This window comes from Salvelinus fontinalis, chromosome 1, assembly GCF_029448725.1.
Source record: "Salvelinus fontinalis isolate EN_2023a chromosome 1, ASM2944872v1, whole genome shotgun sequence".
Classification (NCBI taxonomy): Eukaryota; Metazoa; Chordata; class Actinopteri; order Salmoniformes; family Salmonidae; genus Salvelinus; species Salvelinus fontinalis.
The window spans coordinates 2,472,571-2,492,034 of NC_074665.1; the positions used below are offsets into that span (position 1 = coordinate 2,472,571).

A 19,464-nucleotide genomic window follows, 5' to 3' on the forward strand; every position below is an offset into this window, starting at 1 on the left:
TGTCAATACCCTCATCAACATGGTGCTGTAGGAATCACTCCGTGTCAATACCCTCATCAACATGGTGCTGTAGGAATCACTCCGTGTCAATACCCTCATCAACATGGTGCTGTAGGAATCACTCCGTGTCAATACCCTCATCAACATGGTGCTGTAGGAATCACTCCGTGTCAATACCCTCATCAACATGGTGCTGTAGGAATCACTCCGTGTCAATAACCTCATCAACATGGTGCTGTAGGAATCACTCCAACATGTCAATACCCTCATCAACATGGTGCTGTAGGAATCACTCCGTGTCAATACCCTCATCAACATGGTGCTGTAGGAATCACTCCGTGTCAATACCCTCATCAACATGGTGCTGTAGGAATCACTCCGTGTCAATACCCTCATCAACATGGTGCTGTAGGAATCACTCCGTGTCAATACCCTCATCAACATGGTGCTGTAGGAATCACTCCGTGTCAATATCCTCATCAACATGGTGCTGTAGGAATCACTCCGTGTCAATACCCTCATCAACATGGTGCTGTAGGAATCACTCCGTGTCAATACCCTCATCAACATGGTGCTGTAGGAATCACTCCGTGTCAATACCCTCATCAACATGGTGCTGTAGGAATCACTCCAACATGTCAATAACCTCATCAACATGGTGCTGTAGGAATCACTCCGTGTCAATACCCTCATCAACATGGTGCTGTAGGAATCACTCCGTGTCAATACCCTCATCAACATGGTGCTGTAGGAATCACTCCGTGTCAATAACCTCATCAACATGGTGCTGTAGGAATCACTCCGTGTCAATAACCTCATCAACATGGTGCTGTAGGAATCACTCCGTGTCAATACCCTCATCAACATGGTGCTGTAGGAATCACTCCGTGTCAATATCCTCATCAACATGGTGCTGTAGGAATCACTCCGTGTCAATACCCTCATCAACATGGTGCTGTAGGAATCACTCCGTGTCAATACCCTCATCAACATGGTGCTGTAGGAATCACTCCGTGTCAATACCCTCATCAACATAATGCTGTAGGAATCACTCCGTGTCAATACCCTCATCAACATGGTGCTGTAGGAATCACTCCGTGTCAATACCCTCATCAACATGGTGCTGTAGGAATCACTCCAACATGTCAATACCCTCATCAACATGGTGCTGTAGGAATCACTCCGTGTCAATACCCTCATCAACATGGTGCTGTAGGAATCACTCCGTGTCAATAACCTCATCAACATGGTGCTGTAGGAATCACTCCATGTCAATACCCTCATCAACATGGTGCTGTAGGAATCACTCCAACATGTCAATACCCTCATCAACATGGTGCTGTAGGAATCACTCCGTGTCAATACCCTCATCAACATGGTGCTGTAGGAATCACTCCAACATGTCAATACCCTCATCAACATGGTGCTGTAGGAATCACTCCGTGTCAATACCCTCATCAACATGGTGCTGTAGGAATCACTCCGTGTCAATAACCTCATCAACATGGTGCTGTAGGAATCACTCCATGTCAATACCCTCATCAACATGGTGCTGTAGGAATCACTCCGTGTCAATAACCTCATCAACATGGTGCTGTAGGAATCACTCCGTGTCAATACCCTCATCAACATGGTGCTGTAGGAATCACTCCAACATGTCAATACCCTCATCAACATGGTGCTGTAGGAATCACTCCGTGTCAATACCCTCATCAACATGGTGCTGTAGGAATCACTCCGTGTCAATACCCTCATCAACATGGTGCTGTAGGAATCACTCCGTGTCATTACCCTCATCAACATGGTGCTGTAGGAATCACTCCGTGTCAATACCCTCATCAACATGGTGCTGTAGGAATCACTCCGTGTCAATACCCTCATCAACATGGTGCTGTAGGAATCACTCCGTGTCAATACCCTCATCAACATGGTGCTGTAGGAATCACTCCAACATGTCAATACCCTCATCAACATGGTGCTGTAGGAATCACTCCGTGTCAATACCCTCATCAACATGGTGCTGTAGGAATCACTCCAACATGTCAATACCCTCATCAACATGGTGCTGTAGGAATCACTCCAACATGTCAATACCCTCATCAACATGGTGCTGTAGGAATCACTCCAACATGTCAATACCCTCATCAACATGGTGCTGTAGGAATCACTCCAACATGTCAATACCCTCATCAACATGGTGCTGTAGGAATCACTCCGTGTCAATACCCTCATCAACATGGTGCTGTAGGAATCACTCCGTCTTTGTTGCCTCATTTAATACATATTGTTTACTGTTAGTGTTTTAACAGCCATGATTCACCATTCCCCCTCTGGTAACCAGCTCTAACCTGTCCCCGCAGCTCTAACCTGTCCCCTCCAGCTCTAACCTGTCCTCCAGCTCTAACCTGTCCTCCAGCTCTAACCTGTCCTCCAGCTCTAACCTGTCCCCCAGCTCTAACCTGTCCCCCAGCTCTAACCTGTCCTCCAGCTCTAACCTGTCCCCCAGCTCTAACCTTTCCTCCAGCTCTAACCTGTCCCCCCAGCTCTAACCTGCCCTCCAGCTCTAACCTGCCCTCCAGCTCTTACCTGTCCCCCAGCTCTAACCTGTCCTCCAGCTCTAACCTGTCCCCCCAGCTCTAACCTGTCCCCCCAGCTCTAACCTGTCCCCCACCTCTAACCTGTCCTCCAGCTCTAACCTGTCCCCCAGCTCTAACCTGTCCCCCAGCTCTAACCTGTCCTCCAGCTCTAACCTGTCCTCCAGCTCTAACCTGTCCTCCAGCTCTAACCTGTCCCCCCCAGCTCTAACCTGTCCCCCCCAGCTCTAACCTGTCCCCCCAGCTCTAACCTGTCCCCCAGCTCTAACCTGTCCTCCAGCTCTAATCTGTCCTCCAGCTCTAACCTGTCCCCCAGCTCTAACCTGTCCCCCAGCTCTAACCTGTCCCCCAGCTCTAACCTGTCCTCCAGCTCTAACCTGTCCCCCCAGCTCTAACCTGTCCCTCCAGCTCTAACCTGTCCCCCAGCTCTAACCTGTCCCCCAGCTCTAACCTTTCCTCCAGCTCTAACCTGTCCCCCCAGCTCTAACCTGCCCTCCAGCTCTTACCTGTCCCCCAGCTCTAACCTGTCCTCCAGCTCTAACATGCTGTTTGCTGTTGGTCTCTGTTCCAGACACTAGATCGTCTCCCTCTCACCAACCCAGAGCACTTTGGCACTCCTGTCATCGGCAAGAAGGGGAACCGTGGACGCAGGTCTAATCCAGTGTGAGTATCTCCCTCTGTGGACTGTTGACTCCACCCTGGGCTGGGGACTGGGCTGTTGACTCCACCCTGGGCTGGGGACTGGGCTGTTAACTCCACCCTGGGCTGGGGACTGGGCTGAGGACTGGGCTGGGGACTGGGCTGGGGACTGGACTGTTGACTCCACCCTGGGCTGGGGACTGGGCTGGGGACTGGGCTGTTGACTCCACCCTGGGCTGGGGACTGGGCTGTTAACTCCACCCTGGGCTGGGGACTGGGCTGGGGACTGGGCTGGGGACTGGACTGTTGACTCCACCCTGGGCTGGGGACTGGGCTGGGGACTGGACTGTCGACTCCACCCTGGGCTGGGGACTGGACTGTCGACTCCACCCTGGGCTGGGGACTGGACTGTCGACTCCACCCTGGGCTGGGGACTGGGCTGTTAACTCCACCCTGGGCTGGGGACTGGACTGTCGACTCCACCCAGGGCTGGGGACTGGGCTGTTGACTCCACCCTGGGCTGGGGACTGGGCTGTTGACTCCACCCTGGGCTGGGGACTGGGCTGTTGACTCCACCCTGGGCTGGGGACTGGGCTGTCGACTCCACCCTGGGCTGGGGACTGGACTGTCGACTCCACCCTGGGCTGGGGACTGGGCTGTTAACTCCACCCTGGGCTGGGGACTGGGCTGGGGACTGGGCTGTTGACTCCACCCTGGGCTGGGGACTGGGCTGGGGACTCCACCCTGGGCTGGGGACTGGGCTGGGGACTGGACTGTTGACTCCACCCTGGGCTGGGGACTCCACCCTGGGCTGGGGACTGGGCTGGGGACTGGACTGTCGACTCCACCCTGGGCTGGGGACTGGGCTGGGGACTGGGCTGTTGACTCCACCCTGGGCTGGGGACTGGGCTGGGGACTGGGCTGTGGACTGGGCTGTTAACTCCACCCTGGGCTGGGGACTGGGCTGGGGACTGGACTGTTGACTCCACCCTGGGCTGGGGACTGGGCTGGGGACTGGGCTGTTGACTCCACCCTGGGCTGTTGACTCCACCCTGGGCTGGGGACTGGACTGTTGACTCCACCCTGGGCTGTTGACTCCACCCTGGGCTGGGGACTGGACTGTTGACTCCACCCTGGGCTGGGGACTGGGCTGTTGACTCCACCCTGGGCTGTTGACTCCACCCTGGGCTGGGGACTGGGCTGTTGACTCCACCCTGGGCTGTTGACTCCACCCTGGGCTGGGGACTGGGCTGTTGACTCCACCCTGGGCTGTTGACTCCACCCTGGGCTGGGGACTGGACTGTTGACTCCACCCTGGGCTGGGGACTGGGCTGTTGATTCCACCCTGGGCTGGGGACTGGGCTGGGGACTGGACTGTTGACTCCACCCTGGGCTGTTGACTCCACCCTGGGCTGGGGACTGGACTGTTGACTCCACCCTGGGCTGTTGACTCCACCCTGGGCTGGGGACTGGACTGTTGACTCCACCCTGGGCTGTTGACTCCACCCTGGGCTGTTGACTCCACCCTGGGCTGGGGACTGGGCTGTTGATTCCACCCTGGGCTGGGGACTGGGCTGGGGACTGGACTGTTGACTCCACCCTGGGCTGTTGACTCCACCCTGGGCTGGGGACTGGACTGTTGACTCCACCCTGGGCTGTTGACTCCACCCTGGGCTGTTGACTCCACCCTGGGCTGGGGACTGGACTGTTAACTCCACCCTGGGCTGGGGACTGGGCTGTTGATTCCACCCTGGGCTGGGGACTGGGCTGTTGACTCCACCCTGGGCTGGGGTCTGGGCTTTAAGTAGCAACAGGGCTGCTCTGCTGCTGCTGAGGTGAGAGTGAAGAAGAGGTGACTCCTCTGTCACGTCTCTGCACAGTACAACAGATACAGTCATATTCCTCTGAGTGTTACAAGTGGGTGATTTAGAATCCCTTCATCCATTAGAATACTGGCTAAAATAATACTTTGATAATGAAATGAGACGCCTGCACATGGAATAGATGTACCCTGATCCTATCTCTCTGCATTGGGCCCTGGTCAACATTAGTGCACTATATCTGCATAGGGCCCTGGTCAACATTAGTGCACTATATCTGCATAGGGCCCTGGTCAACATTAGTGCACTATATCTGCATAGGGCCCTGGTCAACATTAGTGCACTATATCTGCATAGGGCCCTGGTCAACATTAGTGCACTATATCTGCATAGGGCCCTGGTCAACATTAGTGCACTATATCTGCATAGGGCCCTGGTCTACATTAGTGCACTATGTAGGGAACATGGTTTCATTTGGGAGGCCATCCTGGTATGAAAAAGTCTCTGCTGTAGAATATTCTTCATCTCCCCTCCATAGTGATCATAGGAAAGTTCATATTGTTCTGAACCCTTATAGTGACTTGGAATTATTCCAGCTATACATTATCGCCTTGGACATCAACTTCTGTGTCCTAGAGTGGGGATCCTAGAGAGTGGGGATCCTAGAGAGTGGGGATCCTAGAGAGTGGGGATCCTAGAGAGTGGGGATCCTAGAGAGTGGGGATCCTAGAGAGTGGGGATCCTAGAGAGTGGGGATCCTAGAGTGGGGATCCTAGAGTGGGGATCCTAGAGTGGGGATCCTAGAGTGGGGATCCTAGAGTGGGGATCCTAGAGTGGGGATCCTAGAGAGGGGATCCTAGAGAGGGGATCTTAGAGAGTGGGGATCCTAGAGAGTGGGGATCCTAGAGAGTGGGGATCCTAGAGAGTGGGGATCCTAGAGAGTGGGGATCCTAGAGAGTGGGGATCCTAGAGAGTGGGGATCCTAGAGAGTGGGGATCCTAGAGAGTGGGGATCCTAGAGAGTGGGGATCCTAGAGAGTGGGGATCCTAGAGAGGGGATCCTAGAGAGGGGATCCTAGAGTGGGGGATCCTAGAGTGGGGGATCCTAGAGTGGGGGATCCTAGAGTGGGGGATCCCTAGAGTGGGGATCCCTAGAGAGGGGGGATCCTAGAGAGGGGGGATCCTAGAGAGTGGGGATCCTAGAGTGGGGATCCTAGAGAGTGGGGATCCCTAGAGAGTGGGGATCCCTAGAGAGTGGGGATCCCTAGAGAGTGGGGATCCCTAGAGAGTGGGGATCCCTAGAGAGTGGGGATCCTAGAGAGTGGGGATCCCTAGAGAGTGGGGATCCCTAGAGAGTGGGGATCCTAGAGAGGGGGGATCCTAGAGAGTGGGGATCCTAGAGTGGGGATCCTAGAGAGTGGGGATCCTAGAGAGTGGGGATCCCTAGAGAGTGGGGATCCTAGAGAGTGGGGATCCTAGAGAGTGGGGATCCTAGAGAGTGGGGATCCTAGAGAGTGGGGATCCTAGAGCGGGGATCCTAGAGCGGGGATCCTAGAGCGGGGATCCTAGAGAGTGGGGATCCTAGAGTGGGGGATCCTAGAGTGGGGGATCCTAGAGAGTGGGGGATCCTAGAGAGTGGGGGATCCTAGAGAGTGGGGGATCCTAGAGAGTGGGGGATCCTAGAGAGTGGGGATCCTAGAGAGTGGGGATCCTAGAGAGTGGGGATCCTAGAGAGTGGGGATCCTAGAGAGTGGGGATCCTAGAGAGTGGGGATCCTAGAGAGTGGGGATCCTAGAGAGTGGGGATCCTAGAGAGAGGGGATCCCTAGAGAGTGGGGATCCTAGAGAGTGGGGATCCTAGAGAGTGGGGATCCCTAGAGAGTGGGGATCCTAGAGAGTGGGGATCCTAGAGAGTGGGGATCCTAGAGAGTGGGGATCCTAGAGAGTGGGGATCCTAGAGAGTGGGGATCCTAGAGAGTGGGGATCCTAGAGAGTGGGGATCCCTAGAGAGTGGGGATCCTAGAGAGTGGGGATCCTAGAGAGGGGGGATCCTAGAGAGGGGGGATCCTAGAGAGTGGGGATCCCTAGAGAGGGGGGATCCTAGAGAGGGGGGATCCTAGAGAGGGGGGATCCTAGAGAGGGGGGATCCCTAGAGAGTGGGGATCCCTAGAGAGTGGGGATCCCTAGAGAGTGGGGATCCTAGAGAGTGGGGATCCTAGAGAGTGGGGATCCTAGAGAGTGGGGATCCTAGAGAGTGGGGATCCTAGAGAGTGGGGATCCTAGAGAGTGGGGATCCTAGAGTGGGGATCCTAGAGTGGGGGATCCTAGAGTGGGGGATCCTAGAGTGGGGGATCCTAGAGTGGGGGATCCCTAGAGTGGGGGATCCCTAGAGTGGGGGATCCCTAGAGTGGGGGATCCCTAGAGTGGGGGATCCCTAGAGTGGGGGATCCCTAGAGAGTGGGGATCCCTAGAGAGTGGGGATCCTAGAGAGGGGGGATCCTAGAGTGGGGATCCTAGAGAGTGGGGATCCTAGAGAGTGGGGATCCCTAGAGAGTGGGGATCCCTAGAGAGTGGGGATCCCTAGAGAGTGGGGATCCCTAGAGAGTGGGGATCCTAGAGAGTGGGGATCCTAGAGAGTGGGGATCCTAGAGTGGGGATCCTAGAGAGTGGGGATCCCTAGAGAGTGGGGATCCCTAGAGAGTGGGGATCCCTAGAGAGTGGGGATCCTAGAGAGTGGGGATCCTAGAGAGTGGGGATCCTAGAGAGTGGGGATCCTAGAGTGGGGATCCTAGAGAGTGGGGATCCTAGAGAGTGGGGATCCTAGAGAGTGGGGATCCTAGAGAGTGGGGATCCTAGAGAGGGGGGATCCTAGAGTGGGGATCCTAGAGAGGGGGGATCCTAGAGAGGGGGGATCCTAGAGAGTGGGGATCCTAGAGAGTGGAGATCCTAGAGAGGGGATCCTAGAGCGAACTAATATTGTCTTTGCTTCAGAATAAGTTGAAGTGAATCTGAACATCTTCACTCCAAAGACACTAATGTTATCATTTCCATCAATGTGGTGAATGTTTATTTGTGGGGCTTGTATTCATTCCATGTTCATATCATTACCATAGCCAAATTCGTTCTAATAATTGATCAGTGTGCTTTCATGTGTGTTGATAAGCATTGGTCAATGTGCTCAGTGCAAGCCCCTCTTACCAATTGGCCTAATAATTGGCAGGTGGGTAAAGGTGCTTGGGAGAGGATAATTTGGCAGGTTTCCATTGACTCTTGTGTTTAAAAACTTATACCTGTGTCAAACTTCCCTTATTGCAACGGATGATGGAAACAGTGTTTAATTTTTTTATTTTTTTTATTGCCAAATAATTTTGAAGGTACGTGGTGCATGTGAAATCATGACCCCTGTTGCAAATATTATTCTGTACGACTTCCATAGTCTATTTGAACAGGGTGTCTGTGAGCAGAATAACCAGACGGGAAGTTGACTGGCTTTTAGGCATAAATGCATTGTATTTCTCTGGATTATTTAATTAATACATGTCCACCTACTAGATTAGGATTATTTAATTAATACATGTACACCTACTAGATTAGGATTATTTAATTAATACATGTACACCTACTAGATTAGGATTATTTAATTAATACATGTCCACCTACTAGATTAGGATTATTTAATTAATACATGTACACCTACTAGATTAGGATTATTTAATTAATACATGTACACCTACTAGATTAGGATTATTTAATTAATACATGTACACCTACTAGATTAGGATTATTTAATTAATACATGTCCACCTACTAGATTAGGATTATTTAATTAATACATGTACACCTACTAGATTAGGATTATTTAATTAATACATGTACACCTACTAGATTAGGATTATTTAATTAATACATGTACACCTACTAGATTAGGATTATTTAATTAATACATGTCCACCTACTAGATTAGGATTATTTAATTAATACATGCCCACCTACTAGATTATGACATTGGTAGCGTTAATCCTTCATCCCACCTGTCATCAGGGAGAATAGATATTGACTGTTGAGAACTAATCTGTCTTGTGCCATTTACTTTTTTCCAATCTTTACTAACGTCATGCCACTGACTTTGAGTAAAGCCAGCGTGTCTGTGTATACGGAGGACTCAACACAATACACGCCTGCTACTACAGCGAATGAAATGACTGCATCACTCAACAAAGAGCTGCACTTAGTGTCAGAGTGGGTGGCAAGGAATAAGTTACTCCTAAATATTTCTAAAACTAAAAGCATTGTATTTGGGACAAAACATTCACTAAACCCTAAACCTCAACTACATCTTGTAATAAATAATATGGAAATGGATCATTTTGAGGTGACTAAACGTCTTGGAGTAACCATGGATTGTAAACTGTCATGGTCAAAACATATTGATACAACAGCAGTTAAGATGGGGAGAAGTCTGTCCATAATAAAGCGCTGCCCTGCCTTCTTAACAACACAATCAACAAGGCAGGTCCTACAGGCTCTAGTTTCTACCTTCTTAACAACACTATCAACAAGGCAGGTCCTACAGGCCCTAGTTTCTACCTTCTTAACAGCACTATCAACAAGGCAGGTCCTACAGGCTCTAGTTTCTACCTTCTTAACAACACTATCAACAAGGCAGGTCCTACAGGCCCTAGATTCTACCTTCTTAACAACACTATCAACAAGGCAGGTCCTACAGGCCCTAGTTTCTACCTTCTTAACAACACTATCCACAAGGCAGGTCCTACAGGCCCTAGTTTCTACCTTCTTAACAACACTATCAACAAGGCAGGTCCTACAGGCCCTAGTTTCTACCTTCTTAACAACACTCTCAAAAAGGCAGGTCCTACAGGCCCTAGTTTCTACCTTCTTAACAACACTATCAACAAGGCAGGTCCTACAGGCTCTAGTTTCTACCTTCTTAACAACACTATAAACAAGGCAGGTCCTACAGGCCCTAGTTTCTACCTTCTTAACAGCACTATCAACAAGGCAGGTCCTACAGGCCCTAGTTTCTACCTTCTTAACAACACTATCAACAAGGCAGGTCCTACAGGCCCTAGTTTCTACCTTCTCAACAACACTATCAACAAGGCAGGTCCTACAGGCCCTAGTTTCTACCTTCTTAACAACACTATCAACAAGGCAGGTCCTACAGGCCCTAGTTTCTACCTTCTCAACAACACTGTCCACAAGGCAGGTCCTACAGGCCCTAGTTTCTACCTTCTTAACAACACTATAAACAAGGCAGGTCCTACAGGCCCTAGTTTCTACCTTCTTAACAGCACTATCAACAAGGCAGGTCCTACAGGCCCTAGTTTCTACCTTCTTAACAGCACTATCAACAAGGCAGGTCCTACAGGCCCTAGTTTCTACCTTCTTAACAACACTATCAACAAGGCAGGTCCTACAGGCCCTAGTTTTGTCAGACCTGGACAACTGTTCAGTCATGTGGTCAGGTGCCACAAAGAGAGACCTCGGAAAATTGAGCCGCTCCTGGCGTACTGCTCAGACACCCATTCATACCCCACAAGACATGCCACCAGAGGTCTCTTCACAGTCCCCAAGTCATGAACAGACTATGGGAGGTGCACAGTACTACATAGAGCCATGACTACATGGAACTCTATTCCACATCAGGTAACTGATGCAGCAGGAGAATCAGATTTAAAAAACAGATAAAAATACACCTTATGGAACAGCGGAGACTGTGAAGCAACACAAACATGCATACAAACATACGATAGCATACACACTATACACAATTCATAAACATGGATTTAGTACTGTAGATATGTGGGCGTGGTGGTTATAAATGTATAAACTGTATTAATGTTGCTGGACCCCAGGAAGAGTAGCTGCTGCCGTGGCAGGAACAAACGGGGATCCATAATAAACCCCAGGAAGAGTAGCTGCTGCCTTGACAGGAACTAATGGGGATCTATAATAAACCCCAGGAAGAATAGCTGCTGCCTTGGCAGGAACTAATTAGGATCCATAATAAACCCCAGGAAGAGTAGCTGCTGCCTTGGCAGGAACTCACGGGGATCCATAATAAACCTCAGGAAGAGTAGCTGCTGCCTTGGCAGGAACTAATGGGGATCCATAATAAACCCCAGGAAGAGTAGCTGCTGCCTTGGCAGGAACTAATGGGGATCCATAATAAATCCCAGGAAGAGTAGCTGCTGCCTTGACAGGAACTAATGGGGATCCATAATAAACCCCAGGAAGAGTAGCTGCTGCCTTGACAGGAACTAATGGGACCCATAATGAACCCCAGGAAGAGTAGCTGCTGTCTTGGCAGGAACTAATGGGGATCCATAATAAACCCCAGGAAGAGTAGCTGCTGCCTTGGCAGGAACTCATGGGGTTCCATAATAAACCCCAGGAAGAGTAGCTGCTGCCTTGACAGGAACTAATGGGGATCCATAATAAACCCCAGGAAGAGTAGCTGCTGCCTTGACAGGAACTAATGGGACCCATAATGAACCCCAGGAAGAGTAGCTGCTGTCTTGGCAGGAACTAATGGGGATCCATAATAAACCCCAGGAAGAGTAGCTGCTGCCGTGGCAGGAACTAATGGGGATCCATAATAAACCCCAGGAAGAGTAGCTGCTGCCTTGGCAGGAACTAATGGGACCCATAATGAACCCCAGGAAGAGTAGCTGCTGCCTTGACAGGAACTAATGGGGATCCATAATAAACCCCAGGAAGAGTAGCTGCTGCCTTGGCAGGAACTAATGGGACCCATAATGAACCTCAGGAAGAGTAGCTGCTGCCGTGGCAGGAACTAATGGGGATCCAAAATAAACCCCAGGAAGAGTAGCTGCTGCCGTGGCAGGAACTAATGGAGATCCATAATAAACCCCAGGAAGAGTAGCTGCTGTCTTGACAGGAACTAATGGGGATCCATAATAAACCCCAGAAAGAGTAGCTGCTGCCTTGGCAGGAACTAATGGGATCCATAATGAACCCCAGGAAGAGTAGCTGCTGCCGTGGCAGGAACTAATGGGGATCCATAATAAACCCCAGGAAGAGTAGCTGCTGCCGTGGCAGGAACTAATGGGGATCCATAATAAAACCCAGGAAGAGTAGCTGCTGCCGTGGCAGGAACTAATGGGGATCCATAATAAACCCCAGAAAGAGTAGCTGCTGCCTTGGCAGGAACTATTGGGGATCCATAATAAATACAAATACGAACCTCATGGTCTCATCTATTCAGCTAGTTATGATGCAAAATGTTATTCCATTCCAACAGACAGAATGATCATTGTAGTTTCTGTTCTCTAAGCAGTAAGCTGCTCACTCCTAGGCTGCAGTCCAAAAATTGTATTTTTACCCCCTGAGCCCTTGCGCAAGCCACTTTTCCTCGGGGGAATCCCCGTCGAAACCGGATGCAGTTTGTTTGCCATCTTTAGTGGAGGTCCAATTCACAAACGTTGCCTCCTCGGCCCTCAATTTAGCTCGAGGGAGCGAGTGAACAACTTTGGTCACTTGCAGGGTTGATATGACCCACAATTCAATGCAAACTGTAGTCACATGTCTGGTGGCCCCGACGCGTCAAATTTAATAGAAAATGCTTCATTTTCGTCATGTCAGAAAAGAGTATGAAGCTAGCTTGCTAAAAATATATATACATAGATTTTAGCGGTGGCAAATTGGCTTAGTCTCGTAGTGAGGACCCTATAAAAAAACGTTGCTAGATTCATAAACATATTTTTTGCAATTGGGATAAATTACCAAACTATAAAACTAGCTAGGCAGTTATGGGTAACTGTAGCTAGCTACCTGACAGTAGTGCTAGCTAATTACATAAGCTTACTAGGTACATTAATACTGTAGCTAGCTACCTGACAGTAGTGCCAGCTAGATACGTTAGCTTACTAGGTACATTAATACTGTAGCTAGCTACCTGACAGGAGTGCTAGCTAGGTACATTAATACTGTAGCTAGCTACCTGACAGGAGTGCTAGCTAGGTACATTAATACTGTAGCTAGCTACCTGACAGGAGTGCTAGCTAGGTACGTTAGCTTACTAGGTACATTAATACTGTAGCTAGCTACCTGACAGGAGTGCTAGCTAGATACGTTAGCTTACTAGGTACATTAATAGCTTTGGGTTGGTTGTTTCTAAGCTCAACTTCCAGATTTCCGTTGCCTTTCCGATCATCACTCTCCGTTGGGCAAGGGACATTTAAGGTACACTCAGATGTGGCGTAAAACATAATTCAAGGGCTGAGGGTTTAGGGACGAGGGCTGTCTACTTTGAGTTTGAAATGCAGCCCTGGTAACACTGATCAGCTGATCACTCCTAGTACCGCTCATCACCCCGAGTACCGCTGATCACCCCGAGTACCACTGATCAGCTGATCACACCGAGTACCACTGATCAGCTGATCACACCGAGTACCACTGATCAGCTGATCACACCGAGTACCACTGATCAGCTGATCACACCGAGTACCACTGATCAGCTGATCACTCCGAGTACCGCTGATCACCCTGAGTACCGCTGATCACCCCGAGTACCACTGATCAGCTGATCACCCCGAGTACCACTGATCCGCTGATCACCCCGAGTACCGCTGATCACCCCGAGTACCACTGATCAGCTGATCACCCCGAGTACCACTGATCAGCTGATCACCCCGAGTACCACTGATCAGCTGATCACCCCGAGCACCACTGATCCGCTGATCACCCCGAGTACCACTGATCAGCTGATCACCCCGAGTACCACTGATCCGCTGATCACCCCGAGTACCACTGATCACCCTGAGTACCGCTGATCACCCTGAGTACCGCTGATCACCCCGAGTACCACTGATCAGCTGATCACCCCGAGTACCACTGATCAGCTGATCACCCCGAGTACCACTGATCCGCTGATCACCCCGAGTACCACTGATCACCCTGAGTACCACTGATCAGCTGATCACCCCGAGTACCACTGATCCGCTGATCACCCCGAGTACCGCTGATCACCCCGAGTACCACTGATCAGCTGATCACCCCGAGTACCACTGATCAGCTGATCACCCCGAGTACCACTGATCAGCTGATCACCCCGAGTACCACTGATCAGCTGATCACCCCGAGTACCACTGATCACCCTGAGTACCGCTGATCACCCCGAGTACCACTGATCAGCTGATCACCCCGAGTACCACTGATCCGCTGATCACCCCGAGTACCACTGATCACCCTGAGTACCACTGATCAGCTGATCACCCCGAGTACCACTGATCCGCTGATCACCCCGAGTACCGCTGATCACCCCGAGTACCACTGATCAGCTGATCACCCCGAGTACCACTGATCAGCTGATCACCCCGAGCACCACTGATCAGCTGATCACACCGAGTACCACTGATCAGCTGATCACCCCGAGTACCACTGATCAGCTGATCACACCGAGTACCACTGATCCGCTGATCACCCCGAGTACCACTGATCAGCTGATCACCCCGAGTACCGCTGATCACCCCGAGTACCGCTGATCACCCCGAGTACCGCTGATCACCCCGAGTACCGCTGATCACCCCGAGTACCGCTGATCACCCCGAGTACCGCTGATCACCCCGAGTACCGCTGATCACCCCGAGTACCGCTGATCACCCCGAGTACCGCTGATCACCCCGAGTACCACTGATCAGCTGATCACCCCGAGTACCACTGATCAGCTGATCACCCCGAGTACCGCTGATCACCCCGAGTACCGCTGATCACCCCGAGTACCGCTGATCACCCCGAGTACCGCTGATCACCCCGAGTACCGCTGATCACCCCGAGTACCGCTGATCACCCCGAGTACCGCTGATCACCCCGAGTACCGCTGATCACCCCGAGTACCGCTGATCACCCCGAGTACCGCTGATCACCCCGAGTACCGCTGATCACCCCGAGTACCGCTGATCACCCCGAGTACCGCTGATCACCCCGAGTACCGCTGATCAGCTGATCACTCCGAGTACCGCTGATCAGCTGATCACTCCGAGTACCGCTGATCAGCTGATCACTCCGAGTACCGCTGATCAGCTGATCACTCCGAGTACCGCTGATCACTCCGAGTACCGCTGATCAGCTGATCACTCCGAGTACCGCTGATCAGCTGATCACTCCGAGTACCGCTGATCAGCTGATCACCCCGAGTACCGCTGATCAGCTGATCACCCCGAGTACCGCTGATCAGCTGATCACTCCGAGTACCGCTGATCAGCTGATCACTCCGAGTACCGCTGATCAGCTGATCACTCCGAGTACCGCTGATCAGCTGATCACCCCGAGTACCGCTGATCAGCTGATCACCCCGAGTACCGCTGATCAGCTGATCACTCCGAGTACCGCTGATCACTCCGAGTACCGCTGATCAGCTGATCACTCCGAGTACCGCTGATCAGCTGATCACTCCGAGTACCGCTGATCAGCTGATCACTCCGAGTACCGCTGATCACTCCGAGTACCGCTGATCAGCTGATCACTCCGAGTACCGCTGATCAGCTGATCACTCCGAGTACCGCTGATCAGCTGATCACTCCGAGTACCGCTGATCACTCCGAGTACCGCTGATCAGCTGATCACTCCGAGTACCACTGATCACTCCGAGTACCGCTGATCACCCCGAGTACCGCTGATCACCCCGAGTACCGCTGATCACCCCGAGTACCACTGATCACTCCGAGTACCGCTGATCACTCCGAGTACCGCTGATCACTCCGAGTACCGCTGATCAGCTGATCACTCCGAGTACCACTGATCACTCCGAGTACCGCTGATCACCCCGAGTACCGCTGATCAGCCCGAGTACCGCTGATCACCCCGAGTACCGCTGATCACCCCGAGTACCGCTGATCACCCCGAGTACCGCTGATCACCCCGAGTACCGCTGATCACCCCGAGTACCGCTGATCACCCCGAGTACCGCTGATCACCCCGAGTACCGCTGATCACCCCGAGTACCGCTGATCAGCTGATCACTCCGAGTACCGCTGATCAGCTGATCACTCCGAGTACCGCTGATCAGCTGATCACTCCGAGTACCGCTGATCAGCTGATCACTCCGAGTACCGCTGATCACTCCGAGTACCGCTGATCAGCTGATCACTCCGAGTACCGCTGATCAGCTGATCACCCCGAGTACCACTGATCAGCTGATCACCCCGAGTACCACTGATCAGCTGATCACCCCGAGTACCACTGATCACCCTGAGTACCGCTGATCACCCCGAGTACCACTGATCAGCTGATCACCCCGAGTACCACTGATCCGCTGATCACCCCGAGTACCACTGATCACCCTGAGTACCACTGATCAGCTGATCACCCCGAGTACCACTGATCCGCTGATCACCCCGAGTACCGCTGATCACCCCGAGTACCACTGATCAGCTGATCACCCCGAGTACCACTGATCAGCTGATCACCCCGAGCACCACTGATCAGCTGATCACACCGAGTACCACTGATCAGCTGATCACCCCGAGTACCACTGATCAGCTGATCACACCGAGTACCACTGATCCGCTGATCACCCCGAGTACCACTGATCAGCTGATCACCCCGAGTACCGCTGATCACCCCGAGTACCGCTGATCACCCCGAGTACCGCTGATCACCCCGAGTACCGCTGATCACCCCGAGTACCGCTGATCACCCCGAGTACCGCTGATCACCCCGAGTACCGCTGATCACCCCGAGTACCGCTGATCACCCCGAGTACCGCTGATCACCCCGAGTACCACTGATCAGCTGATCACCCCGAGTACCACTGATCAGCTGATCACCCCGAGTACCGCTGATCACCCCGAGTACCGCTGATCACCCCGAGTACCGCTGATCACCCCGAGTACCGCTGATCACCCCGAGTACCGCTGATCACCCCGAGTACCGCTGATCACCCCGAGTACCGCTGATCACCCCGAGTACCGCTGATCACCCCGAGTACCGCTGATCACCCCGAGTACCGCTGATCACCCCGAGTACCGCTGATCACCCCGAGTACCGCTGATCACCCCGAGTACCGCTGATCACCCCGAGTACCGCTGATCAGCTGATCACTCCGAGTACCGCTGATCAGCTGATCACTCCGAGTACCGCTGATCAGCTGATCACTCCGAGTACCGCTGATCACTCCGAGTACCGCTGATCAGCTGATCACTCCGAGTACCGCTGATCAGCTGATCACTCCGAGTACCGCTGATCAGCTGATCACCCCGAGTACCGCTGATCAGCTGATCACCCCGAGTACCGCTGATCAGCTGATCACTCCGAGTACCGCTGATCACTCCGAGTACCGCTGATCAGCTGATCACTCCGAGTACCGCTGATCAGCTGATCACTCCGAGTACCGCTGATCAGCTGATCACTCCGAGTACCGCTGATCACTCCGAGTACCGCTGATCAGCTGATCACTCCGAGTACCGCTGATCAGCTGATCACTCCGAGTACCGCTGATCAGCTGATCACTCCGAGTACCGCTGATCACTCCGAGTACCGCTGATCAGCTGATCACTCCGAGTACCACTGATCACTCCGAGTACCGCTGATCACCCCGAGTACCGCTGATCACCCCGAGTACCGCTGATCACCCCGAGTACCACTGATCACTCCGAGTACCGCTGATCACTCCGAGTACCGCTGATCACTCCGAGTACCGCTGATCAGCTGATCACTCCGAGTACCACTGATCACTCCGAGTACCGCTGATCACCCCGAGTACCGCTGATCAGCCCGAGTACCGCTGATCACCCCGAGTACCGCTGATCACCCCGAGTACCGCTGATCACCCCGAGTACCGCTGATCACCCCGAGTACCGCTGATCACCCCGAGTACCGCTGATCACCCCGAGTACCGCTGATCACCCCGAGTACCGCTGATCACCCCGAGTACCGCTGATCACCCCGAGTACCGCTGATCAGCTGATCACTCCGAGTACCGCTGATCAGCTGATCACTCCGAGTACCGCTGATCAGCTGATCACTCCGAGTACCGCTGATCACTCCGAGTACCGCTGATCAGCTGATCACTCCGAGTACCGCTGATCAGCTGATCACTCCGAGTACCGCTGATCAGCTGATCACCCCGAGTACCGCTGATCAGCTGATCACCCCGAGTACCGCTGATCAGCTGATCACTCCGAGTACCGCTGATCAGCTGATCACTCCGAGTACCGCTGATCAGCTGATCACTCCGAGTACCGCTGATCAGCTGATCACCCCGAGTACCGCTGATCAGCTGATCACCCCGAGTACCGCTGATCAGCTGATCACTCCGAGTACCGCTGATCACTCCGAGTACCGCTGATCAGCTGATCACTCCGAGTACCGCTGATCAGCTGATCACTCCGAGTACCGCTGATCAGCTGATCACTCCGAGTACCGCTGATCACTCCGAGTACCGCTGATCAGCTGATCACTCCGAGTACCGCTGATCAGCTGATCACTCCGAGTACCGCTGATCAGCTGATCACTCCGAGTACCGCTGATCACTCCGAGTACCGCTGATCAGCTGATCACTCCGAGTACCACTGATCACTCCGAGTACCGCTGATCACCCCGAGTACCGCTGATCACCCCGAGTACCGCTGATCACCCCGAGTACCACTGATCACTCCGAGTACCGCTGATCACTCCGAGTACCGCTGATCACTCCGAGTACCGCTGATCAGCTGATCACTCCGAGTACCACTGATCACTCCGAGTACCGCTGATCACCCCGAGTACCGCTGATCAGCCCGAGTACCGCTGATCATCTGCTTGGCTCCTCTGTTTCTCTCTGTCTTTACAACCAGAGGGGAGCTAGAAGGGAGATGTCTGTTCTGCTGATCACTGTGGTGTGTATTAGAGTAACAGAGTTTGAATGTAGTTAAAGCTCTTCTTAGTTTGGTGCCTTATACCGTTTGCTCTCACTGTGTGGGTGTTACATTTCAACTATTGCGTATTCACTGTTGTAAGTCGGTATGTTCTCCTTCATTCTACCAGTCAGGAGGAAGAGTCCTCTTCATCGTCCAGTGAAGAGGAGGACAGTGACGGGAGACAGAACGAAGACCTGTATGGGAAGGTGGTGTGTGTTGAGGTGGGCCCTGCCTCTACTGCAGACAGGAAGTCCAAGACAACAGCATGGTTCCCGGCCCTGGTGAGTGAGATCAGCTACCTCCATCTCTCTGGCTGTGGATCATATGACATCATATCCCCTATATATAGTACCCTACTACTGTCCAGTGCCTATATGACATCATATCCCCTATATGACATCATATCCCCTATATATAGTACACTACTACTGTCCAGTGCCTATATGACATCATATCCCCTATATATAGTACCCTACTACTGTCCAGTGCCTATATGACATCATATCCCCTATATATAGTACACTACTACTGTC

General features: G+C 52.3%; 1 protein-coding gene across 4 annotated transcripts in view; it reads left to right on the top strand.

Annotated features, from left to right (window-relative positions):
* The window catches only part of arid4b (AT-rich interaction domain 4B), a 238,767-nt gene that overhangs the window by 86,762 nt on the left and 132,541 nt on the right, over positions 1–19,464 (top strand). For all 4 annotated transcript variants that reach the window (XM_055935867.1, XM_055935783.1, XM_055935955.1 and 1 more), the window contains exons 7-8: positions 3,166–3,257; positions 19,059–19,212. In XM_055935867.1, the coding sequence (XP_055791842.1) occupies positions 3,166–3,257; positions 19,059–19,212 (246 nt within the window). The remainder of the gene's footprint in view (positions 1–3,165; positions 3,258–19,058; positions 19,213–19,464) is intronic.